This window comes from Phoxinus phoxinus, assembly GCF_949152265.1.
Source record: "Phoxinus phoxinus genome assembly, chromosome: 23".
Taxonomy (NCBI): domain Eukaryota; kingdom Metazoa; phylum Chordata; class Actinopteri; order Cypriniformes; family Leuciscidae; genus Phoxinus; species Phoxinus phoxinus.
Genome location: NC_136898.1, coordinates 1,827,479 through 1,854,533, shown reverse-complemented (window position 1 = coordinate 1,854,533; position 27,055 = coordinate 1,827,479). Strand labels below are relative to the sequence as shown.

Genomic DNA, 27,055 nt, shown 5'->3' with positions numbered 1-27,055 from the left:
TTAACAAGTATAAAGAGAGTGCATTATTGTGAATGATACGGGCATCCTTTATCTTATGCTTTTGAATTACTGCCATCTGGCCGGACGGTACTGTGTTCCCAGATGCATGAAAAACACGTCCAAACGATCTTTTATCCCCCAAACAATTATTTTAATTCTTCTTCCTCTAGTGTTGATTGATGGTCAGCTGGTCTGGTTATCTTAAATTAGATTTATTTGTTTTAAAGGTGCACTGTAAATTTGTAGCAGCATCTAGTGGTCAGGTTGCGAATTGCACCTAACAGAAGTTACGGTGGCCGACAGGAAGTGATGTCGTCGTCTGAGATAGCAGTGAGGTTTCTTTAGAAAGATTAAGAAATTAGGTTTAAGTAATTATTCAGTAAAACGATGTTATTGCAAATATTATTGTTACTTGTTCATCATTGTGTCAGTGTTTTATTCGCTGACTTTAGCTTTAGCTTCTTTACACGAAGAACAACATAGTGACGAAACGCGTTTGTCCGCTCAGGGCCACCGTAGAAACATGTCGGTGTAAGCGGACCCGCGGTGTGTGTAGAGAGAAATGCTCATTCTAAGCTAATAAAAACATAACGGTTCATTATGTAAGGTCTTTATACACCACTGACAACATAGTTATGTATATGATATTGCATTTCTGTCAACAGATCCTCCTAAATATTACACAGTGCTCCTTTAATTTGTTGTTTGTATTGGCCAACTGTGATTCTTTAAATGTCTGTGTGAGCTCGCTGCAAACTACTGTCCCTACGGGGACAAGCGAACACTCCTCATGCTTGTGTCTGGTGTTTGGCAGATATGCCGTCTCTCACGGGCGTGTCGGACATGGATTACCCTCTTCAAGGACCGGGTCTGATCAGCGTGCCGAGTCTTCCCGAGCTCAGCACCATCCGCAGGGTTCCTTTGCCCCCGGAGCTCGTGGAGCAGTTCGGTCGTATCCTACCATCCAAACGGTTATTAATGATGATGATCTCTGCAAAGAATGTGTCTTGTACAAGTATTTATCATAAATTATTGATCCGTGCACATCATTATTGTTTTAAAGTGGCCCTATTGTGCTGGCTTAAAGGGATAGTTCACCCAAAATATTTAAAGTACCCCATGATTTACTCGCCCTCAAGTCATCCTAGGTGTGTATGACATTCTTCTGTCAGACGAATATAATCAGAGTTACCGTTTTTTCCGGACTATAAGTCGCATCAGTCAAAAAATGTGTCATGAAGAGGAAAAAAAACATATATAAGTCGCACTGGACTATAAGTCGCATTTATTTAGAAATTTATTTCACAAAATCCAAGACCAAGAACAGACATTTAATCTGGAAAGGTTATTCAGCTCCACAACAGCTGAATAGTGTCCGGTGTGTTAGCGTAACACATTAACAGTTATTCAGCAACACAATAGCATAAAGAACATATACCTGTGAGGCTGAATAGGCTAAACTAACATCAGCCAGCGAGTCCAACAAGTTACCGGTCAGCAAGTTCCCCAAGCTCCCGATCTCACTCCTCAACACTGAATACATTGAGTTCTTCCTCGGTGTCGCTTCTGAACAACTCCGCTAACTAGAGCGCCCTCTCGCGGCTGCAGACGGTAATGTTTTCTCTTGGTTCATCTCAGTCAGTATGAATTAATTTAGATATATAAGTCGCACCTGACTATAAGTCGCAGGACCAGCCAAACTATGAAAAAAAGTGCGACTTATAGTCCGGAAAATACAGTATATTAAAAAATGTCCTGGCTCTTCCAAGCTTTATAATGGCAGTGAATGGCCGTTTGTCTTTGTGTTGAACGCATCGCTTCACTTCAGAAGGCCTTTATTAACCCCCGCAGAGCCGCGTGGAGCACTTTTATCATGAATAGATGCACTTTAATGGCCTTCCAAAGACAAACGGCCATTCACTGCCATTATAAAGCTTGGAAGAGCCAGGACATTTTTAAATATAACTCAGATTGTATTCGTCTGAAAGAAGAATGTCATACACACCTAGGATGGCTTCAGGGTGAGTAAATCATGGGCTAATTTAAATTTTTGGGTGAACTATCCTTTTAAAGGCTCCTAATGTTGTTTTGGTGTCTCCTGCAGGTTTACATGCATCAAAAGTCAAAAAACACTTTCATTTTCTCACAACATGCATTGAACACAACCACATTGTTCAATGATTCTCAAACGACTCCTCTGATGAATCAATCTCTCTAAATCCCTTCTTTCCACGAGCTACTCTGCTCTGATTGGCTAGACAGCTCAGTCTGTTGTGATTGGTCTACCGTTGGAAGCAAAACGTCCATTACCATAATTGAACTTCAGCTCCGGAGGTTTCTAAAGCTCAGCGATTGTACACAGTAAAGACAGGACCGATTACTTGGTTTTACCATGTCAATCTGAGCGTGAGTCCAATGACGAAACATTGGAAGAACTCGCGTTGATTTGAGAAGCAGTCGTCAGTAAAATGGCGGTCAAGTTCGCAGGCGGACAACATAGACGGGCTTTATATGCAAATGTATTTTCTAATGGCGTAGAACCGTAACGCAGTGGGATTCGAAACTAAATAAACACTCGTAAAGGCGGTTCAGAGTTGATTCTTTCTTTTGGGAGATTATAACTTTGTGTGCTTTTGACTTTACATCTTTGCAGACGTTTACATTCACAAACAGCTACAGTATATTACACACTGCGTGAAAGTGAATATTTTAAAAAAAACATAATAGGGGCACTTTAAAATCATGTTCCTGGTAATCATGAATCAGAATAACTTCCTCTTGATGTGGGCGGGGCAACCTGTCACTCACATTAGATCCACCAATAGAAAACCACAACCATCCAATCAATTCCCCACAGACACAATCAAGCCCCGCCCACATTTGTTCTTGTTCCAGAAGCAGCTTTACTCGACTGTACGTCACATTAGGGAAGAGAACACTAGCGCAACTTTTGTTTCATGCCGACTTTTAAGTTGTTTGCGATGCCTTAATTGACACTGAACAGATATGCAGTGCAACTGCATGATGGGAGTTTTCCCTGAAATCTCCAGGGCGTGGCTCACTATTGATAATGACATTTTCATGTGGAATTATGAGGATGGGTGAGTATCGACAGGTCGGATATCAGTCAGATATTTCAGATGCATGATGTTTTATGTGATTACATGATTTATTTGTCTTGTTCAGGAGTGATGTGGCGTATTTTGACGGCCTCAGTGAAACCATACTGTCAGTTGGACTGGTCAAACCAAAGCCAGGTTAGTTGGTTTTTCTGTTGTGCACAATTTAAAACACACCTGTAATGCATCAAAAGATTCCCTTCTGGAGATTATGGAATTATCTTTTATTGATCTACCACTGATTTGTGTTCATATTATAAATATTGGACTGACTTTTGTTGTTACAGGTATTTTTCAGCCTCACATCCACTTCCTGTTAGTGTTGGCCACACCGGTGGATGTTGTGATCCTGGGCTTGAGCTTCCCAAAAGTCCAGACAGGTGAGTGTCATGTTTGGATTTGTTCGACATTTGCATGTTTTCACTTAGGATTATGACCAAAATCTTAATTTAACGATATAGATCATGATATATATTGAACAAGGAAAGTAAATTACAAACAATAGGACAAATACATTTTTCAGTTTTATTAAACATGCACTAAGAAATACTTCAGAAATTAAATGATCAAATGTAAAAAATAAAACACTGCCTAGTCTTCACTGTCTGAATTATAAATTGATTCTTATTAAAAGCTGACGTTGTTGTTTTTTTGGACCCTATTTTAATGGTTAAATTAAAAATGTCGTAATCAAAAAGCTTGTCTAATAAATTTAAATTATGAAACTTATACAATTTAACAGCAATTTATTTAAAGGCCCTATGAAATAAGTTTTATTTTTTTTAAACAAAATTCTGTTTTCGATTTAAATTTTTCTGTTTTTAATCCATTTTAATAATCAAAAAGCATGTCTAATCAATTGAATTCATAAAAACAACAATTTGTTAATAAATTGTTTTAGTTGTGTGTTTACATTTTTCTGGCAATCTAATAAAGGAGGCATAAAACATGAATTTAATTTATCTTTTAATCATATGAAATGAAACAAACTTTTATATAAAATTTGTTTTAATAATAATTTATTATTATATTGAGACGTAGCTCAATTCTACTGTACGGCAGTAATATATTTCTGTCACAATTTCAAGTTTTGACGGGTTGCTGTGAAGACCTTGATAGTTTTAGATAGTTTTTCTCAAATTAAACGGCAAAATGCTCTTGAAGTGACTCTGGAAATTAAGTTCATGTCCTCATATAGTGAGGCGGCAGAGGCTGAAAACACTGCGTGTGTGTGCGCGTGTGTGTGTATGTGTGCATAGCGTGCGTGCATGTGGTAAATTAAACCTTGAGCCATTCATTCACACAAAGGCACGCAGAACATACAGGATTCATATTTAAAAAGTATTTTTGTTTTTTAATATTCACAGACACTTGTCTTGAATTAAGTGTACTGACCTGCTTTTTACTCATTCATCAAAATTTTGAAAATTCTGCGTAAAATTTAATAAATTCAGTTTTTATGACTGGATTCTGCATCTCGGAATTCATAGGGCCCTTTAAGTGCTCTTATTCATGCATGTTTCTTTATCACTCTAATGTGTTAATAACTTTAGGACTGTGCTAGCAGGATATATTTAGGAGACAGCAATTACAGTCAAACCAAAAATTATTCAGACACCAGATTTTATTTTTGATATTTCTTCACTAGTGTGTGCAGGACACTATAGTTCATTTCTGTAAGTGAGGAGAGCAAAATAAAGTAAACTGTGACATATTATACCCAAATATTTTTACAAACAGTGACTACCAGTAAAATGTTCATGTTCTGCTGAAGTGTTTTGTCTGTAATTGCTAATGCTCTTTTTACACACACACTGAACACAGTGAAGCATTGCTTGGTCACTGGTTGAGCTAAACTGGTATTATCTAATTGTGTAGTTAAATTTACCAGCTGACAGATATTCAACATAATTCATGTGTGAGACAGTCTAACAGAAGGACGGACAAAACCTGTCAAATATCAACTGAGTTCTACTCATATTTTATTACCATTTTCTAAACTATAGCGAATAAACTGATAATGTAAGAATTGTCTGAATAAATTTTGGTTTGACTGTAAAGCTTTAATTTACTCTCGGCCCTATCTGTGTTTATATTCCAGCAGGTTTGAATGACAGCATGTCAGGAGCGATGCAGCTCTTGCCGGATCCTCTGTACTCCATCCCCACGGATAACACGTACCTGCTGGCCATCACCTCCACGGACGTGGGCCGCATCTTCATGGCGGGTAAAGACGGCTGCCTGTACGAGATCGCATATCAGGCCGAGGCGGGCTGGTTCAGTCAGCGCTGCAGGAAGATCAACCACTCCAAGAGCAGCCTGTCCTTCCTCATCCCCTCACTGCTGCAGTTCTCCTTCTCTGAGGACGGTGAGAACGCCAGTCAGAAGATGAAAACTGCCTGCTTTGTGCTTTTATCTCATGAATCTTGGCTAACACTTTACAATATGGTTTATTAGTTAACACTAGTTAATGTATTTACTAGGGATGTGACGGTGAAGATATTTTCCCACCGGTTAATCGACGTGAGAACACACCGGTGTCACCACGGGGGCTTTTAAATCGCTAATTTGAAAGCGAAATATAAAAGCGCTTATTTAAGTGAATTTGTCTTTGTTTCTGTATTGTTGTTGTGTTTTTCATTAAGAATAATAGGCTAATGAACTCACCATTCAAGCAATTTGCCCCTTAATTGGTGCTAATTTAAACCTTAAAGACCTAGAACATTTTTGGAGCACCTGACTCGCCTGTTCCTTTCCTTGTTTTTCTAACCCATTATAGCGGTCAGCATCAAGTGCCATATTTCATTTTAAACAGGAGAACTTGAAGTTTCCATCTAGCTCATTTAAATTCCCAATTTGACATTCATTTTGTCTTGGAATGGATGAATTTACCAGATTTAAAAAAACCGGTAGCACAATTTTAGTGTTTTTTTTTTTTTTTTACTCAATTCAAACAAATTCTCCTGAAGTTTTGATTTTTTCATTTAGAAAGTTTTACTTTGGATATTCTAGATATCCAGATTTAATTTTGACTACATGTAACAATCCCTAAGTAAATTATAGCCATTTATTACAACATTATTATAGACGATTTTCAGTGAAAAGCTGGGTTTTTTTTTTTTTTTTAATTTACTGACAATGTAGATGTGTCCAAAAAAGTTCAGGAAGTAAAATAAATAGAAAACATTGTAATAGAACACTGAAGCAAAAGTGACATGTATATATATATGAACCAATCTGGGCATGAGGATGGGACTAAGTAGGGCTGGGCGATATGGCCCCAAAAAAATATCACGATATTTTTTTTTATATCAGTCGATATCGATAATTATCGATAAATGTCAAATCTTTATTTATTTCAAGTTTAAAGACAGATTTGTACTCCTATGTGAAAGCTGTAGAAACCAGAGCGTTGTGTTTTTAAACTACTCTTTATTGTCAGAACATATCATGACAAACACTTGCCAAACAGGCGAACATTTCACAAATCTGAGGTAGAACATTCAAACATTTGACATTTTTCCTTAACAAAATAAATATCTTTATTTCAGTAGTATTAGCTTGAGTTAGGATGCAGATTTAACTATATACAATGTATGTTCATTAACAAAAACAGTAGCCTTACATCTGTTAAAAAAAAGTAACAACATTATTTTTATTTGGTAAAATGTAATATTCTTTAGTTTTATTAAAATTAACCATTGGTCATCCAGCATCATGCATTTAGATCATAACCACAGATAAAATGTAACTTTATGGTTTCTATGAAAACCAGTAGCCTAAATACATTATTAAAAACTGTAATTATATTCCATTAGTCCTTACATTGTCTACATTAATAATATTATACAATTCAATATATATATATCCCACATTTCATGGTGCAGTTAACATTACTAGGCTAACGTTACAGTAACGTTAAATCCGTGGTAAATGATGGGAATGTGTCGACGGAAAAGCCTTCTCTGTATCGTTGCGCACAGTGTTTCTCCTGTTCGTCAGCGCGGTCTCATCTGCCTTTAAACTGGTTTAAATCACTGAGACGTGTGTTCCTCGCTGAATACAAGCGCTTCTCACTGGATCTCGTGACCGAGGCCGATCAGAGTAAACGCGTCTGCTCTAGTGAGCTCGCGCTGCGCTGCCGTTTGGACTTTGAGCCGAGCGGATAAACGGTCCGTGTGTGGCGCGCGCGGTTCAAATGAGATTCGTTCCGCTTTTGGCGCAAAAACATTATCGAACATTTATCGAGCTCTTGATATCGTTTTATCGAGAAAAATTATATCGCGATAATTATCGTTATCGTTTTATCGCCCAGCCCTAGGACTAAGCATCAACAATCATTCCTGTTTGGCTTAGAGAAACAAACCGCATGGTTTCTTTGACGAATCAATGCTGATCAAAACCTGATGACGCAATCACATTCACTACGGAGCCTCTGAATGTCCAAACGAGATTAACCCGATACCACACAAAAAAGCATACAGATTGGATTAGCGGTTCAAAAGTTATTAAACATTTAAAGAACAATAGTTATTTTTAGCCGGCGGCGGCCGTATAGGTCTTTTAAGGGTTAAAAGCGAAACTAAAATGCGCACGTCCACGGGTATTCATAATGGTGCGGAGCAGAGCGAGCATTTTCAGTTAATTCCTCTGGATAATAATTAACTAAAAACGCTCTCTCTGTTCTGCTCGATCCTTGCCGTGGACTCGCACCATTATGAATAGATGTGCGCATTTTAGTTTCGCTTTCAAATTGTCGCCAATTCGGGGGAGAATTGCTTAAGTGGTGAGTTCATTAGTCTATTATTCTTAATGAAAAACATAAAATAAATAGGCACTTTTACATTTCGCTTTGACACCAAATATTCCTCCATCTTGTCAGTCAGTTCCTCGCTCTCGTGATGAATGAAATCTGACTCCTGCTGGTGATCTGTGCTGCGTCTCTCGTTCGGCTCATGATTTATTAAGCAGACACGTTATGTTTTTAATTGTAGTGTCTGTTCTCTAACTGAACTAAATGAGTTTACAAAAAAAATCAAATCAACAGTGGGTGGCGGTGGGCAAGTGATGTAACCGGTGTTGCTTCTGAACACCGACTATCGTAGCAAGCCTAGTATTTACTAGGGGTGCACGATATATCGAATCAATATCGTTATCGCGATATCACGTTGCCTGATATTATATCGAAAGTCTATTATATAAATCCGATCTTCAATTCCCACGCTATATGCAGATTTAATGGAGTGCGCGTCACCGAAAGCAACAGTTATGAGCTGCATTTTATTGATCATCAGCTAAAATTTCTAAATCAAAGACGGCAATAAGAGAGAGCGGCAACAGCCCTGGTAAGATCATTTCTTCACTTGAATGATGATTGTGTGTTGAGCGTCTGCGACTTACTTTCACTTTGATTTGCGATAGTTTGCACGTTGGCTTGATGAATCGATGCTCAGCTTCGGTGATGCGGCTGCAGTAGCGTCGCCATATCTGGCTATAACATGACATATAGCCTATAACACGCTCTCACTCATTTCATTTTTAGCATTTTTGTTTGGAGTAAAATTTACATGTGGTTTCAACAACCAGATGCACTTGTCCGGCCCAGACCTCCAGAAGTGGTTTGAGCGATCGGAATTGAAATATCGAAATTAATATCGATATCGCAATATTCATTATCAATATCACATTTTGTCAATATCGTGCACCCCTAGTATTTACTAACATGAACTAACAATGAGCAATACGTTACAGTATTTCTTAATCTTTGTTAATGTTATTTAATAAAAATACCGCTGTTCATTGTTTGTTCATGTTAGTTCACAGTGCATTAACTAATGTTAACACACAACCTTTGATTTAAATGACGTATTAGTAAATGTTGAAATTAATATTAACTAAGATTAATAAATGCTTAAGAAGTATTGTTAATTCTTAGTTCATGTTACCTAATGAACCTTATTGTATAGTGTTATCGAAACTATGTTGTTTGTTGCAGATCCTGTCGTCCAAATTGCTGTTGACAATTCCCGTAACATTTTGTACACGCGCTCGGAGAAGGGTGTCCTGCAGGTGTGTGCTCTGATAATGAATCGTGCTCTGTGGGGTTTATGGTTATGAGTGTGGTTCTGATGTGCTCTGGTGTCTGTCAGGTGTATGATCTCGGGTTTGATGGGCAGGGAATGAGTCGAGTCGCTGCCATGTCTCAGAGCTCTGTCGTCTCAGCGGCTGGAAACATCGCCAGGTACAGAATCACCTGCGTTTTCTGTACGGATGCGCTTAGAGAAACATTTTGGCTGATGAATAGATAACCGGTAACCAATATGAGTTTACAATTTGAATGATTACATTTTTTTTTATAATTTTATGTGTGTGTCTTTTTTGCAGGACGATTGATCGCTCCGTGTTCAAGCCCATCGTTCAGATCGCAGTGATCGATCGCTCCGAGTCGTCAGACTGTCAGCTGATGGCCGTCACTCATGCTGGTATGAACACTTCAGTCATAAATGGAGACTAATACTAATTAAAGCTGCAAGCAGCGATGAAAGGGCCCTCGCACCCGTGCCACCGCCACCCGGTGGCTTTAGGAAGACAGAGCACGGTGGGCAATGTGCATTTAAGTAGGTAAAAATAGGAGTAGTATGTCAAAGTCAGTTACAAAAATGTCCTTTATCATGGGTATAATAGCATGCGTTATCACTCAGATAAGTGTTGCTAGCATGTTTTAGCATGTTTCTAGCATGTTTAGAACTCAATGGCATATTAAATATGTCGCTAGCAATGCATCACAGTTTAAAACGTGTCACTTCCTGTCGACAGTAGGTGGCGCTATTACTTTAACTTAAAATTGTCATGTAGATGTGTTCAGGGCAGGACTCTTATCAAACATGTGAAGTTTGGGGCAGATTGGACATTGTCTTCTTCAGTAACAATAACTTCCCGTTTCATTGCATTAGCATGCTTTAGCACTTAGCTAAGAATTGCTAGCATGTTTTAACAGGTTTCTAACATGTTTATTACTCAATGGCATATTTAATATGTTGCTAGTACTGCATCACAGTGTTAACCATGTCACTTCCTGTTGCCAGTAGGTGGCGCTATTACTATAACTGAAAAGTGTCATGTAGATGTGTTCAGGGCAGGACTCTTATCAAACGTGTGAAATTGGGGCAAATTGAACATTCAATGCCTGACAGCAAATTCCTATTTAATTGCAGGAATAGCATGCTTTAGCACTTAGCTAATGTTTGTTAGCATGTTTTAGCATGGTTCCCGTGTGTTGTTAACATGTTCAGCACTTGCTGGCAATTTTTTATGTTATTAGGAGTCCAAAATGGTGTTAAACATGACACTTCCTGTTGCCAGCAGGTGGCGCTATTACTCTAACTGATTATTCTCATGTAGATGTGTTCAGGGCAGGACTCTTATCAAACCTGTGAAGTTTGGGGCAGATTGGACATTGCCTACTTGAGTAACAACAACTTCCTGTTTCATTGCATTAGCATGCTTTAGCACTTAGCTAAGAATTGCTAGCATGTTTTAACATGTTTCTAACATGTTTATAACTCAATGGTTTATTTAATATGTTGCTAGTACAGCATCACAGTGTTAAACATGTCACTTCCTGTTGCCAATAGGTGGCGCTATTACTATAACTGAATATTCTCATGTAAATGTGTTCAGGACAGAACTCTTATCAAACGTGTGAAGTTTGGGGCAGATTGGGCATTCAATGCCTGAGTTACAGCAAATTCCTATTTAATTGCAGTAATAGCATGCTTTAGCACTTAGCTAATGTTTGCTAGCATGTTTTAGCATGTTTCTAGTATGGTGTTAACATGTTTAGCACTTGCTGGCAATTTTGTATATGTTAATTAGGAGTCCAAAACGGTGTTAAACATGTCACTTCCTGTTGCCAGCAGGTGGCGCTATGACTGTAACTGAATTTGAGCATGGTCATGTGTTCAGGACAGAACGCTTATCAAACGTGTGAAGTTTGGGGCAGATTGGACATTGTTTGCCTTAGTTACAGCAACTTCCTGTTTCATGGCGAAACATCAAAATTTGTCAGGCCGCCGAGGACACGCCCTTCGACGAAAACTCTAGATCTTCGCAATTTAACGTCGCAAAGGCCTTAAGATTACACTCACCAAATTTGAAGATGATCAGATTAAAACTGTAGGAGGAGTTCGTTAAAGTACGAGGCCTGAAAATGCCAAAAACTGCACAAAAATCAGAGAGGAAGTTCAAAATGGCTGACTTCCTGTTGTGTTTAAGGCTATGCTCCAAGAGACTTTTTTGTAGGTATTGGGTCATTACATGTATGTACCGAATTTCGTACACGTACGTGAAACGTAGCGGGAGGCGCACTCCGTTGAACCTTTATAGGTGGCGCTATCGAGCCATTTTACCCCGCCCAATTCTGAAACGCATATCAGATGTCAATTTTCGCCAGTTCTGACGCGTGTGCAAATTTTCGTGAGTTTTCGTGCATGTTTAGGCCCTCAAAAATGCGATCAAATGCGGAAAATAATAATAATAATAATAATAATAATAATAATAATAATAAACAGAGCAATTCCAATAGTGTCCTCGCACCATCGGTGCTCGGGCCCTAATGAAGCATCGATCTGTATATATACAGTCAAACTTAAAATTATTCAGACACCAGATATTTTCTTTCTAACTAATCTTTCTTTCTTTCTCAACTATTCTTTCTAATTAATCATTCCTCCTTTCAACTATTCTTTCTTTCTTTCTTTCTAACTAATCTTTCTCTCTTTCTTTCTAACTAATCTTTCTTTCTCAACTATTCTTTCTAATTAATCATTCCTCCTTTCAACTATTCTTTCTTTCTAACTAATATTTCTTTCTAACTAATCTTTCTTTCTAACTAATCTTTCTTTCTAACTAATATTTCTTTCTAACTAATCTTTCTTTCTAACTAATCTTTCTTTCTAACTAATCTTTCTTTCTAACTAATATTTCTTTCTAACTAATCTTTCTTTCTAACTAATCTTTCTCTCTTTCTAACTAATCTTTCTTTCTAACTAATCTTTCTCTCTTTCTTTCTAACTAATCTTTCTCTCTTTCTTTAACTAATCTTTCTCTCTTTCTTTTTAACTAATCTTTCTCTCTTTCTTTCTAACTAATCTTTCTCTCTTTCTTTTTAACTAATCTTTTTTTTGTCATTCTTTCTTTTCTGTCTTTCTTTCTACCTATTTTTTCTTTCTTTCAAACTAATCTTTCTTTCTCAACTATTCTTTCTAATTAATCATTCCTTTCAACTATTCTTTCTTTCCAACTAATATTTCTTTCTAACTAATCTTTCTACCTAATTTTTCTTTTTCTTTCTTTCTTTCTTTCTTTCTTTCTTTCTTTCTTTCTTTCAAACTTTTCTTTCTTTCTTTCTTTCTTTCTTTCTCAACTATTCTTTCTAATTAATCATTCCTTTCAACTATTCTTTCTTTCAAACTAATCTTTCTTTCTTTCTTTCTCAACTATTCTTTCTAATTAATCATTCCTTTCAACTATTCTTTCTTTCCAACTAATATTTCTTTCTTTCTAACTAATCTTTCTCTTTCTTTCTTTCTTTCTTTCTTTCTTTCTTTCTTTCTTTCTTTCTCAACTATTCTTTCTAATTAATCATTCCTTTCAACTATTCTTTCTTTCTAACTAATTTCTTTCTTTCTAATGAATTTTTCTACCTAATTTTTCTTTCTTTCAAACTAATCTTTCTTTCTTTCAAACTAATCTTTCTTTCTTTCTTTCTCAACTATTCTTTCTAATTAATCATTCCTTTCAACTATTCTTTCTTTCTAACTAATATTTCTTTCTTTCTACCTAATTTTTCTTTTTCTTTCTTTCTTTCAAACTAATCTTTCTTTCTTTCAAACTAATCTTTCTTTCTTTCAAACTAATCTTTCTTTCTTTCTCAACTATTCTTTCTAATTAATCATTCCTTTCAACTATTCTTTCTTTCTAACTAATATTTCTTTCTTTCTAACTAATCTTTCTCTCTTTCTTTTTAACTAATCTTTTTTCATTATTTCTTTCTTTCTTTTCTTTGTCTGTCTTTGTTTCTTTCTACCTAGTTTTTCTTTCTATATATCTATCTATCGGACTGTATTGCCTTCAAACTTTCTGGCTAGGCTTTTTCAAGCCAACTTAAAGCTGCAGTCCGTTGTTTTTCCTCTTTGTCGCCATCTCTGTTCGAAATCTGCAATTGCAGTTATTCGCGGAATTATTAACTGTGCATGGGTAGTAAATCGGCATGAAACAGCGCGGATGAACACAATGTATTGAGGAGAACATGTCGCTGCCGCGTCGCTGTGGATACTGTACTGTCATCAGCAATGTCAGAGTATACTTTTTGAAAGTGTATAACCAACATTAGAATTTTCATCGGTAAATGTCATCTGAACAGTAAGTAACATTCACTTTTGTTCTGACCAAATTCGGGGGGTGGGGGGAAGCATTGCAGTTGGCTAGGCTATATCATGCTGATTAAATCTAACGATTGCTTATATCACGTCAAAACGTGAAAAATATATTTTGTTCTCAAATTATTAATGTTAACTACATCATTATTGCGTGACTACATTTAATGTGTATTAGGGCTACCTGTAGTTCAGTTTTCATTTCTGTGCAGTATAAATTCTAATTGTCATACCAACAAATTAATGTTCCTTATAACTGTTCCTCTTTGACATAAAAAACACACACGTATGTGTAATCAAATGCTTATTTAAAACTGTAATATAATCAAATTTTATTCACATACATTTCGAACCCCTTTTAAAACACGGAGTTCACGCCACCTTTCAAAAGCCCTGTCGATGTTTATCCTTGTTTTAGCTTGGGCTCGGTTGCAGTCTCTTTTTTTCTGTAGCCACTCTGAAGTCCGAAGTCTTTTGGGTTTTACAACTGGTGACTCTCCAGTTGTCACTGGTGATTGTCGCTTTAAACTTTAGGGATCCGCCATACCAAGTGCTAAGCTAAATCTCCACCATCATCCACACACGCTATATAGCCGACTAGCCGGGACTCATTCTCTATGTGTACAGAAGTGACGTAATGACGCAAAGACATGCTCGAAATTCCCGCGGAAATCCACCAGTACCACTGGAATTAAAATCATTATTACAAGCTTACCGTTTTGAATCGAGGTAAGGCAAGCAGATAGTTTTGAACACTGGCTGGTTAAGTTTTTTATCAAAAATGTCTTTTTTGATATTTTTAAACACAAAAAAGTGCCGGACTGCAGCTTTAAAGTTTGCCAACAAACTTTATCTAGTTGCTAATGCTCTTTTTTTCACACACACTGAACACAATGAAGCATTGCTTGGTCACTGGTTGAGCTAAACTGGTATTATCTAATTGTGTAGTTAAATTTAACAGCTGACAGATATTCAACATAAGTCATGTGTGAGACAGTCTAACAGAAGGATGGATAAAACCAGTCAAATATCAGTTCTGCTCATATTTTACTACCATTTACTAAACTATAGCAAATAAACTGTGATAATGTGAGAAGTGTTGAAAGTGTCCGAATACATGTTGGTTTGAATGTAGCTGTGTTTCTGTGTGTTGTGTAGGTGTGCGTCTTTACTTTAGCAGCATCCCTTTTGCTCCACCAAACGCCAAACACGTCCCGGCCCGACCCAGCATCCTCTCACTGGTTCATGTGCGTCTGCCGCCCGGATTCTCTGCGTCCTCCACACTCCAGAAACCAGCTAAAGTCCACAAGGCCCTGTACAGTAAAGGTGTTTTGCTGATGGCCTCGTCTGAGACCGAAGACAGCGATGTTCTGTGGTGCATCAACCACGATTCCTTTCCCTTTAAAAAGCCCCTCATGGAAGCTCAGGTCAGAGATGAAGCCACTTTCTGCCGATCGGTTTCTTTTTCTTTATTTTAAGCAAAGTCCCTGTGCGTCCTTAAAGTATTAAATTAAGTTGTAGCTAATTTAAGGCCATAAAAAGTCTTAAGTTTAGGGATGCATCGATATATGAAAATTTAGGTCGATACCGATAACCAATAATTCTTTATATTTGAAAGCCGATAACCGATATATTGACCGATAAATCTAAATCCAATTTTTTATTAATCATTTTTGAGAGCCTAATTACAAAAACAGTCTCGCCATTAAAAGCCATGTCCCAAACACACAATTATGATGTTCTCATTATAATGTTATGTAGCCGATATGACAGACTAGCGCTGCACATGTTGCACTGAACTGTATTTTCCTGTTTTGAAGTGATTCTTATCATATTTCAAGCAATTCAAAACCATCATGTTGAACAGTGCACATCTGAAGAGTCTCAGCTGAAGGAAATAATACATTTATCGGCTTTAATATATCGGCCAAATTTTCTTATTGGGCTGATAACATTAAAAATGAACATATATCGGCTGATACCGATATGGTGGCCGATATATCGTGCATCCCTATGTTAAATACCGTAACTGGTATGAGAAAATTATAATTTCAAGAGGTCTTAAATTTGGAGACAGAAAAACAGCATCATGAAATGGATTAATGTGAATATTAAACCATATTAAATGAATATAAATATAATCCTTTATAATTTTGACATCCCTTTTCTTAAAAAATGGCTTAAACTAAAATTTTAGTTGTATAATTTCATATAACTTTTTGTTCTTGTCAAAATCTGTATGATTTGAACTGCAAAGATGTTTAGATTGTCATTTTATGGTTTGAATGTTTCCACAGATCTTGCTGCAAGCTCTTAAAAAGCCTTAAATGTGATTTTAAACGCCATGCAGAGAGACCCTGTTTAACAATGTCTACAGCATTGAGAATTGTGGCGTTGTATGGTTTAAAATAAAAACAGCCACACAAACAAACAAACAAAAACGATGTAAATAGAAATGCATATGTGCAATATGTTATAACGCTATGAAACAAATGTCTTGTATATATATATACAGGTGAAACTCGAAAAATATTGTGCAAAAGTTAATTTATTTCAGTAATTCAACTTAAAAGGTGAAACTAATATATTATATAGACTCATTACATGCAAAGTGAGATATTTCAAGCCTTTATTTGTTATAATTTTGATGATTATGGCTTATAGCTATGAAAAACTTTCTTTATTGTTAGTCTGTTTTTTTAAGACAGCACTCTTGTTTTTTATCTTTTTCTTCAGATGATCGTGAATGTGGACGGTCACTCGTGGGCTCTGTGTTCAATCGAGGAAACGAAATCTCCCAGAATCCTCACTCCTCTGAATAAAGATTTCATTCCAGTCACTGATTCTCCTTTAGTCGTTCAGCAACACAACATCCCGCCACAGAAATTTATCCTCTTGTCCGCTCAGGTGTGATTTATCTTCCTGTTGATGACACTCTGTGATATTCTTCACGTTCTCCTTCTCTTACTGTTGGCTTTGCCGTCTGCAGGGGAGTCACATCTTCCACAAGCTGAGGCCGGTGGATCAGTTGCGCCACCTACTGGTGAGCAGCGCTGGAGGCGAGAGCGAGGAGATCGAGAGGTTCTTTAAGCTGCACAGGGTATGTGTCGTCATGCTTATTCCTTTAATATCCTAACAATGCATTTGTCAATTAATATTAGGTGTGTAACAATATATCGTGTCACAATATATCGAAAAATTTGAATAGAATACTGACCAAAAGTTAATTTATTTCAATAATTCAACTTAAAAGGTGAAACTAATATATTATATAGACTCATTACATGCAAAGTGAGATATTTCAAGCCTTTATTTGTTATAATTTTGATGATTATGGCTTACAGCTTATGAAAACCTTTTCACAATATTCTAATTTTGAATTTGGTTTTTTTATAAGCTGTAAGCCATAATCATCAAAATTATAACAAATAAAGGCTTGAAATATCTCACTTTGCATGTAATGAGTCTATATAATATATTAGTTGCACCTTTTAAGTTGAATTACTGAAATACATTAACTTTTGCACGATATTATAATTTTTCGAGTTTCACCTGTAGTTATATATAAAAAAAAAAAGACTCTGTAAGAGTTTTAGCGTCAGTACTACATTAAACTACTATATACAATGTTGAATATAATGTATAATAATGCAATATGGGAATATTTGTGTGTCCTGATAATGCCAAATGTCTGATGTTACCAATAAATTGTGGCCTAAATTATTTTAAATATATCTAGTCAGTAACAGTGCAAGAATATTTGTTTAAAATAATTCTGTATTTTCAGCTTCAGAATCATGAATATTGTTATTCTGGTGTCTCTATTGTCCTGTGCTTTGGGTTATCAACACCAAGTCCATCCTATTCATTTACACACACTATGTAATATCAAATTTTAATCAAGGTACACTTTTTGTTAAACTTGAATCATATGTCTTGGAGTATCGCAATAATATTGTATTGTGATATGTATCGAATCGTGACATGAGGGCATCGTTACACAGCTAATAAATATTGATGTCCGTTCACAGGAAGAGCAGGCGTGTGCCACGGCGCTGATCTTGGCCTGTTCCACTGCAGCGTGTGATAGAGAAGTGTCTGTATGGGCCACTCGAGCGTTCTTCAGGTCAGATATTATGATTTATCTGTTTTTAAATCAGACGAACCTTTTTTTTTTGTTACAGTCATAGCAGACAAATATAAAAAAATGTGTTAAAATAATAATAAAAAAATCAAGTGAACACATGAGAGAATATCTAATCTCTCTTTTTTCTCTTAATTTTACTTGCACCAGTATAGCAATTAACAGCACTATAATTACACACACACACACACTACTGTCTCTTCCGCTCACCAAGGCTGCATTTATTTGATAAAAAAATACAGTAAAAACTGAATTGAATTGAAAAATTGAAATATTATTCCAATGTAAAACAGTAGTTTTCTATGTGAATATATATATATATAGTAAAGTAATTTATTCCTGTGATCAAAGCTGAATTTTCTGATTGACTGAAATGCACACTCGTTAGGAAATGTACATTACATTTCAATTTATGCATTTTGGCTGATGCTTTCCACAGCGACTCGATCAGTGTTTACCGTATTTTCCAGAATATATGTCTTCTTCTTTTTTTTAATCTAAAATGTGATGAGACTTATTCCAAAGCATCTTGTATAATTAAATTAACGTCAAGCACGCAAAACATGCAGATTCATGCGAATGAGAGATAAGTGTAGCCAAGTTTATTTGTGTAACGCATTTCCCACACTGCACTAGTTTTAGTTTCGCTTTTCAATGAATTAGTCTAAAAAATGTGACTTATACACAGATGCGACTTATGTGTTTAATTTCTCAGTGTAATTTTGACCGTGTCCAACTTATTTTCTGGAAAATATGGTACATTTTACCAGTTCATTCAATGGATAAAACAATTTTACTTTAAAACCATTGCAAATTCACAAATTGTGAATATACGGCCAACTAGAGTTGTCAAAAAGTACCAAGTTGGTGCTTAAATTTTTTAATTGTTACGCTTTGAGCGTTGAGCGGAATCGTAAACGCCTCTGATTAGCCATCGGGTCTGTCTGTGATTGGCTACAATGCTCAACGCAAGGGAGCGTTTGAGAGCACACGGAAGTGTTTAAAAAACAGGAGATGGAGGGTTTCAAAGCACAAGCAGGCCCTGCTTCCAAACACTCCATCTGAAGAGCGTCATTGATGTATATTAACAACATGTTTTTGAAGCGCTGATCATTGTAGCCAATCATAGACGTATCCGATGAGCTCGTGAACACAACAGCCAATCAGGTGTTTACGATTCTGCTCAACAGCGCTCAAAGCGTCACAATTTTAAAATTTCTTGGAACAGAAGTCAGTACTTTGACAACTCTACAGCCAACAAAATCATGGAAATATTTGATTTGGTGATCTGACGTGATGCATTAACACAGAAGGTGTTTTTTTTCAGGTACGGTGGAGAGGCTCAGATGCGTTTCCCATCTGCCATTTCTGCTCCCAGTAACGTCGGCCCGCTCTTCGGCTCCCCCGTGCCAGGTGAGAAACATTTCAACCTGCCACACAGGTCTAGTGGTAACCATTAACCCTGTCAAATCACACTAGAAGCTGTCAGTGTTGACTAATGTCTAATCTGTAGTCTGATGTGATTGTAGGATCCCCAATGCCTGTCGGCAGCCCCCTACCAAACCCCAGTTTTCTTGCCACACCTGCCCCAGGTATAAAACTACCCCTCAGACCAGTGACCGCTTCTCTAATCTGTGTACTGGTATTTCTGATGTTAAAGAGGACCTATTATTTAGTTTTTATGCTCTACTAGAACAGGTTTTCCTGCTTGAATGTTGATTATTTTCCTCATATTCTCCATTGTTGCGGCTCCTCTCTTCCCAGTCTGTCAGTAACGCTCTGTTTACTTCCTGTCTCTATGAAGCCCCTCCTTCTGAACAGCACACTGTGCTCTGATTGGTCGGCTGGATCAGTGTGTTGTGATTGGTCGAGCGATTCGAGTGTGTTTGGGAAATGTCCCGCCCCTTACCATAACCGCCAGTTTAACACACTACTAACTAACTCAACCAGGCCCCGCCCCTTTATTCTGCGTATCAATTATTATAATGAGGAATATTGTGACGTGTTCATTCCCGGAAGAAACTCGAGACTACAATGGAGGCGTTTCAGGAGTTCAGAAACACTGATATAGAGAAGAACTCAGAAACATAACACACTAAAGAGATGAACATGAAATAAATTATAATAGGTCCTCTTTAATGCAATCATTCTACACAAGAAATCAATTGTTTGTGTGTCTGTCTCTATTCCAGGCCCATAATGCATCTGATTGTTGTCTTTGTCTTGTTGTTTTGCATGTTATTCTAAATGAAGAATTTAATCCAATAATATCACAGTCGAATAATCCTGATGGATGTATCCTATCTTGTTACTTCCTGCTGAATATTGTTTTTAAAGGAGCACTGTGTAATATTTAGGAGGATCTGTTGACAGAAATGCAATATCATATACATAACTCTGTTGTCAGTGGTGTATAAAGACCTTACTTAATGAACCGTTATGTTTTTATTAGCTTAGAATGAGCATTTCTCTCTACACACACCGCGGGTCCGCTTACACCGACATGTTTCTACGGTGGCCCTGAGCGGACAAACGCGTTTCGTCACTATGTTGTTCTTCGTGATAAGAAGCTAAAGCTAAAGACAGCGAATAAAACACAGACACAATGATGAACAAGGAACAATAATATTCGCAATAACATCGTTTTACTGAATACATTTCTTAATTTATATTTGTAAAGAAACCTCATTGTTTAACTGGCTACTCTCTGCTGTCTCAGACGACGACATCACTTCCTGTCGGCCACTGTAACTTCTGTTAGATGCAATTCGCAACCTCACCACTAGATGCCGCTAAATTTACACACTGCACCTTTAAAATCTGTGTTTGACTCTTCAGGCATGTTCCCGCCAACCATGTCGACCCCTTACATGCCGGTTACTCCCATGATGCACAGCGGTGCCACTCTCACAGCCATGTCCTCTGGACCTGAGGTCATATTCTCTGGAAAACACAACGGCATCTGTATTTACTTCACACGTATACTGGGGTCAGTCAGCGTTACGCTTAATACATGCTTGCCTTGACGTTACAAAAGCTCATAACAGTCTGTTTCTTTAATAAAGTCTGTTTCTTTAATAAAGATTTGCTTTATATTGATGCTTTGAAACAGGAACATCTGGGACGGGAGTCTTTCGATGGAGACCATCATCAACAAAGGGAGTCAGACTGTGACTTTTGTGAGTAATGAGACATTTCTTGAGTATTTTTACATTTTTGTAAAATGTGTGTTTTATAAAGTTTTCTATGAATTCATAATTTTTTTATATTGTTGCTAATGACAGATTTTGGAGCAGTGCTTTTTGTTTTTATTTATTGTATTGTTTATTGTGGGTAATTACAGATTTTATAGAAATTTCAAAGCTTAATTGCTTTTATGTATGCATTTAGTTTTTATTGATTTTTTGTTTTAATGACAGATTTTGGAACATTTTTACAAAAAAATGCTTTTTATATATATTTTTTTTATTGTGAGAAATGACAGATATTGGATAATTCTTTTTACAAAAAATGCGTTTTGTTTTTATTTTTGTGTATTATGTGTAATGTCAGATTTTGGAGCATTTTTACATTTTTGTAAAACATTTGTGCGTTTTATAAATGTTTCTATTAATTCATAATTTTTTTATTGTTAGTGATGACAGATTTTAGAGAAATTAATGCTTTATTGTCTGTATTTAGTTTTTATTGATTTTGTTTGTGATTAATGACAGATTTTGGAGTTTTTTTATACAAATCGTGTATTTTGTTTTATTAATTAATTTGGGTATTTTATTTTTTTGTGCGCAATGACAGATATTGGATTTTTTTTACAAAAAAGTTATTGGTCTTATTGGTTAAAAAAATGTGGTTTTATTTTTGTGTATTGTGAGTAACGACAGATTTTGGAGCATTTTTACTTTTACGTTCGAGTTTTTGTAGTGCATCACTTCCAGCAACTTTTTATCCAATCAGAAAAGTTCTCTACCTGTCAATCATTTTGTGTGTTTAGGTTCAGGTTAGTTTCGCGTTGCCAGACCTTTAGTTTGATATGTCATAATGTCTTTCATTGGCCAAGAACTGCCCCAGAAGCCAGCTAACGTATATGTAAAGCAGTCAATCACAGTTCAGCGTTATGTTTAGGGGCGTGAAAATGTAAAGTCAATATCCCTACAATACCAGACTGTCTTGTAAAACTCTTGGACGTATTTTAAAGAGTCTAAACATTCTTAACATGCTTTCAACTTCGAATTTTCCGTAATGATTTTGTGTGCCATATTGATCAGACGTTCAGCCAAATCTGAGACTAGGTTCAGGTTGACATGTCTCTGGTGTAAAATCTCAGCGCCTCTTTGCGTGGTTCGTTGATAATGTCGTCTGATCTTCAGTTGGAGAGCACAGCTAGTTCATCCGATCTGGAGCTCGTCCTCATGGAGCTTCAGGGTTTGAAGGAATTCCTGGACAAAAACTCCCAGTTTAGTCCGACTTCCCTGGGTGTGGCCAAGTAGGTCCCCGTCACCTCCTCTCGTCTCGCTAATGTGGACGTAATGCATGTTTCTTATAGCAAATGTGGTTTTCTAACTTACTCGACCTCCTCAGTTTCAGCTCACCAGCAAACCTACAGCAAAGACTTCTGGGATTCATGCGACCGGATGGTTCCAGCTCTCAACAAGTACAGCAGGAGCTTCAGCGGAAGTACCACAGTGAGTCTCAGTGTAGCCGTGTTTTATCGTGAATAAAACGGCTATTGACCAATTAGAATCAAGGATTGGAACTAACCGTTATATATATATATATATTCGATAGTTTCGATATATTGTGCAGCCCCTGTCTGTAGGTTTGTGTGTCTGGATGTTCAGATATTCTCCATCTTCTCATGTTTGTTCCTCAGCGGAGGCGCAGGCGCATGAGAAAGCGTCTCTTCAGGCCATGCAGCAGCTGATCCATCGCTCGTGTCAGACGCTGGCGCTCTGGAAACTTCTGTGCGATCATCAGTTCAGCCTCATCATCGCTGAGATGCCCAAGGTACGACCCATCGCTCTCATGCTTTCATATTGAAATGGGGTGCGTGATAATGTAAAAAAATAAAATTGTGTGTTTGTGCAATATGAAAAGAGGAAAGTTTTCATAGGCCAAGTTCAGTGTTTTTGACCAATTCAATATGACTCTAATAATAATCACAATAAAATCATTATTATTTTAAAGTCAAAGAAAATCACGCTGAATATGCAAGTTAATTTGCATATTCATAGAACCGCGTATACTAAATGAGGCAAGGGTGTCAAATTACATTCAAGATATTTTAAGGAATGAAGAATTTTTTTCAAGGAAAAAAACTTTAAAATGTCATTTTGGAGTTTTAAGGTATAAAATGATTGACTACAGGGGGATTCAAATAATTAAAATAATAATATAATTGTACTGTAAAACAAAAAAAACTTTGTTTTTACTGTTAATTTTCAAACAGTGAACTATTGAGCTTTTATTTTGATGGGTTGCCGGGCAGAAAAAAAAAATGCACTGCTCGTTTCAGAATGAAGCACGGCACTGTTAAAGGGTTAGTTCACCCAAAAATGAAAATAATGTCATTAATGACTCACCCTCATGTCGTTCTAAGCCCGTAAGACCTCTGTTCATCTTCGGAACACAGTTTAAGATATTTTAGATTTAGTCCGAGAGCTTTCTGTCCGTCCATTGAAACTGTATATACGGTATACTGTCCATGTCCATAAAGGTAATAAAGACATCATCACAGTAGTCCATGTGACATCAGTGGGTTAGTTAGAAGTTTTTGAAGCATCGAAAATACTTTTTGGTCCAAAAATAACACAAAATAAGACTTTATTCAGCATTGTATTCTCTCCCGGGTCTGTTGTCAATCCTTCACAGTTACGCTGATGGCGTAAGACGCTGATGACGTGTTATCTGGTGCGCCCGAGCTTCATTTATAGACTGAGGGAAACGCACGCTGTAAAAGTGTCTCATCCGCGACATGCACATTTACGCACCATTAAAAAAAATGATATCCACGCAAACAATGTAGAATAGCTTGAATATAGCGTGCGTCTCCCTCAGACTGTAAACGAAGCTCGGGCGCACCAGATAACACGTCATCAGCGTCTTACGTCAGCAGCGTCACTGCGGAGTCCTGAACGCAGATTCACAACAGACCCGGGAGAGAATACAATGCTGAATAAAGTCTTATTTTGTGTTATTTTTGGACCAAAAAGTATTTTCGATGCTTCAAAAACTTCTAACTAACCCACTGATATCACATGGACTACTGTGATGATGTTTTTATTACCTTTATGGACATGGACAGTATACTGTATATACAGTTTCAATGGAGGGACAGAAAGCTCTCGGACTAAATCTAAAATATCTTAAACTGTGTTCCGAAGATGAACGGAGGTCTTACGGGCTTGGAACGACATGAGGGTGAGTCATTAATGACATTATTTTCATTTTTGGGTGAACTAACCCTTTAATTTAACTGGTAGCGCATATGTTTATTTAATTAATTAATACCAAGCCATATTGCGATAGCAAAATTTAAGAATTTTTTTAAATATATATTTCATGCAGCCCTATATTGAAACGTTCCTATCGTTCCCCTCGCTGCCAGGAGTTTCAGGATCAGATTAAGGGCGTGAGTTTTAAGGACGTGGTTGTGTATGGACGCGAGCTGAGCGGCGCGCTCATCACCGCGCTCATTAACGTGTACATCAAAGACAGCGCGTGTGTCGACACGGTCAGCGTTCACCTGAGGGACATCTGCCCTCTGCTGTACAGCAGTGACGACAGCACCTGCTCCAAGGTACCGCACATCCTCACAACACACAGTACAGAGATGGAAAAAATACTTGAGGCAACTGTGGGAAAGGATTCATTATAATTTTTTGTGTGTGTATTTATTTATTATTTATCCTAATTTATTTTGTTTTATTTATTTCGTTTATTATTATTATTATTATTTTTTTTTTTATTAATGTAGAGTTTTAATTATTTTTTATATTTTTCATTTATTTATTTACTTTAGTTATTTTGGGATCTTTGTTTGTCTGTCTGTATTTATGTTTATTTATTCAGGTGTTTTTTTTTTTTTTTACTTCCAGTTTTTCATTTTAGTTTTTTTTGTGGGAAAGGAATCGCACGCACTGCTTTATTTAGTTCATTTATTTTAGGTTTTTATTAGAGTATGCATTTATTATTTAGCCTATTTTCTTTTTTATTTATTTATTTTAGTTGGTTATTAATTTATTTAGAGTTTTAGTTTACTTCAGTTATTTTGGGGGATTTGTCTGTCTGTAATGATATGTTTTATATTTATTTGATTATTTTTTTTTTTCCTTATTTATTTATTGCAGTTTTTCATTTTTTATTAAACAATTTTTTTTTAAAACATTTGTGGAAAAGGAATCATACACAGTTTTATTTAGATAATTTTCATTTTGGTGTTTTTCTTTAGTTTTTTAGTGCACCTATTTATTGTTTAGCTTATTTTTATGTATTTGTTATTTATTTACTTATTTAGTTCGTTTTATTTATTTTAGTTTCTTAGTGCATTTTTAATATTCATTAAAAAATATATATTTTTAAAAAAATGGGTTTTGTTTACTTTATTTTAGTTTTTTGTTATTTTTATTTATTGTTTTTAGTTTTTAACTTTCTTTTATTCATTTTATTTTATTTAATTAATTCTAGTTTTTAATTTAATTTTAGTTAATTTGTATTTACATTGATTTAGTGAAATAGTCAGATTTTTATTTATTTAATTTAAATTTAAATTCTGCATTCAATTATTTCAATAAAATTCAATATGATCTTATTTCCACTTTGGTTCTTTGCCATGCCTTCTTAACAATTCTTTTTTTTACTTTTGAAGTTAAAAATACTTAACGATAATCATGCTTTTTCAAGCATAAGCATTTTAATGTTTCTTTTTTTTGTTTATCCATCTACATGTTGTCGTATGAGCAACCAGTCAGTATGCAACTAAAGGTCTCTGTGTTTTATAACCTGTAACCGGTTGAGAATAAGGTTGATATCACATCTCTGTCGCTCCTCGCAGGCCAACGAGCTTCTCCAGAGCTCCAGACAGATCCAGAACAAGCAGGAGAAGGAGCGGACGCTGAAGGAGTCTCTCCGTCTCTATCAGCAGATCAGCCACCACACAGACCTGCCCCTCGTGTGCTCACAGTACCGGCAAGGTGAGCGTCTGAGCCACATCTGACGCTTTAAAGTGATAGTTCACCCAAAAATTAAAATTAGCCCATGATTTACTCTCCCTCAAGCCATCCTAGGTGTGTATAACATTCTTCTTTCAGACGAATACAATCAGAGTTATATTCAAAAAACTATCCTGGCTCTTCCAAGCTTTATAATGGGATTGAATGGGTATATTTTTTTGGAAGTGCATCCATCCATGATAAAAGTGCATCCATCCATGATAAAAGTGCATCCATCCATGATAAAAGTGCATCCGTCCACGATAAAAGTGCATCCGTCCACGATAAAAGTGCATCCGTCCACGATAAAAGTGCATCTGTCCACGATAAAAGTGCATCCGTCCACGATAAAAGTGCATCCATCCGCGATAAGAGTGCATCCGTCCACGATAAGAGTGCATCCGTCCACGATAAGAGTGCATCCGTCCACGATAAGAGTGCATCCGTCCACGATAAGAGTGCATCCGTCCACGATAAGAGTGCATCCGTCCACGATAAAAGTGCATCCGTCCACGATAAAAGTGCATCCGTCCACGATAAAAGTGCATCCGTCCATGATAAGTGCATCCGTCCATGATAAGTGCATCCATCCATGATAAAAGTGCATCCATCCATGATAAAAGTGCATCCATCCATGATAAACGTGCATCCGTCCACGATAAAAGTGCATCCATCCACGATAAAAGTGCATCCATCCACGATAAAAGTGCATCCATCCATGATAAGTGCATCCATCCACGATAAAAGTGCATCCATCCATGATAAGTGCATCCATCCACGATAAAAGTGCATCCATCCACGATAAAAGTGCATCCATCCATGATAAGTGCATCCATCCATGATAAAAGTGCATCCATCCATGATAAAAGTGCATCCATCCACGACAAAAGTGCATCCGTCCACGATAAAAGTGCATCCATCCGCGATAAGAGTGCATCCGTCCACGATAAGAGTGCATCCGTCCACGATAAGAGTGCATCCGTCCACGATAAGAGTGCATCCGTCCACGATAAGAGTGCATCCGTCCACGATAAGAGTGCATCCGTCCACGATAAGAGTGCATCCGTCCACGATAAGAGTGCATCCGTCCACGATAAGAGTGCATCCGTCCACGATAAGAGTGCATCCGTCCACGATAAGAGTGCATCC

The 27,055-nt window shown here is 36.8% G+C and overlaps 1 protein-coding gene across 4 annotated transcripts in view; it reads left to right on the top strand.

The window, feature by feature from the left end:
• nup155 (nucleoporin 155) overlaps positions 1-27,055 on the top strand; it is a 44,816-nt gene that overhangs the window by 2,201 nt on the left and 15,560 nt on the right. The window contains exons 3-23 of one of the 4 annotated variants that reach the window (XM_079600076.1): positions 815-952; positions 3,005-3,101; positions 3,187-3,257; positions 3,407-3,499; positions 5,224-5,487; positions 9,115-9,188; positions 9,269-9,360; positions 9,504-9,601; positions 14,714-14,982; positions 16,292-16,462; positions 16,545-16,655; positions 17,587-17,681; positions 19,027-19,112; positions 19,229-19,291; positions 20,538-20,688; positions 20,812-20,878; positions 22,067-22,182; positions 22,278-22,381; positions 22,570-22,703; positions 24,304-24,495; positions 25,750-25,888. In XM_079600076.1, the coding sequence (XP_079456202.1) occupies positions 815-952; positions 3,005-3,101; positions 3,187-3,257; positions 3,407-3,499; positions 5,224-5,487; positions 9,115-9,188; positions 9,269-9,360; positions 9,504-9,601; positions 14,714-14,982; positions 16,292-16,462; positions 16,545-16,655; positions 17,587-17,681; positions 19,027-19,112; positions 19,229-19,291; positions 20,538-20,688; positions 20,812-20,878; positions 22,067-22,182; positions 22,278-22,381; positions 22,570-22,703; positions 24,304-24,495; positions 25,750-25,888 (2,625 nt within the window). Of the gene's footprint in view, positions 1-814; positions 953-3,004; positions 3,102-3,186; positions 3,258-3,406; positions 3,500-5,220; positions 5,488-9,114; positions 9,189-9,268; positions 9,361-9,503; positions 9,602-14,713; positions 14,983-16,291; positions 16,463-16,544; positions 16,656-17,586; positions 17,682-19,026; positions 19,113-19,228; positions 19,292-20,537; positions 20,689-20,811; positions 20,879-22,066; positions 22,183-22,277; positions 22,382-22,569; positions 22,704-24,303; positions 24,496-25,749; positions 25,889-27,055 lie in introns of all 4 variants that reach the window. The other 3 variants (XM_079600075.1, XM_079600077.1, XM_079600078.1) reach the window with 3 other exon arrangements.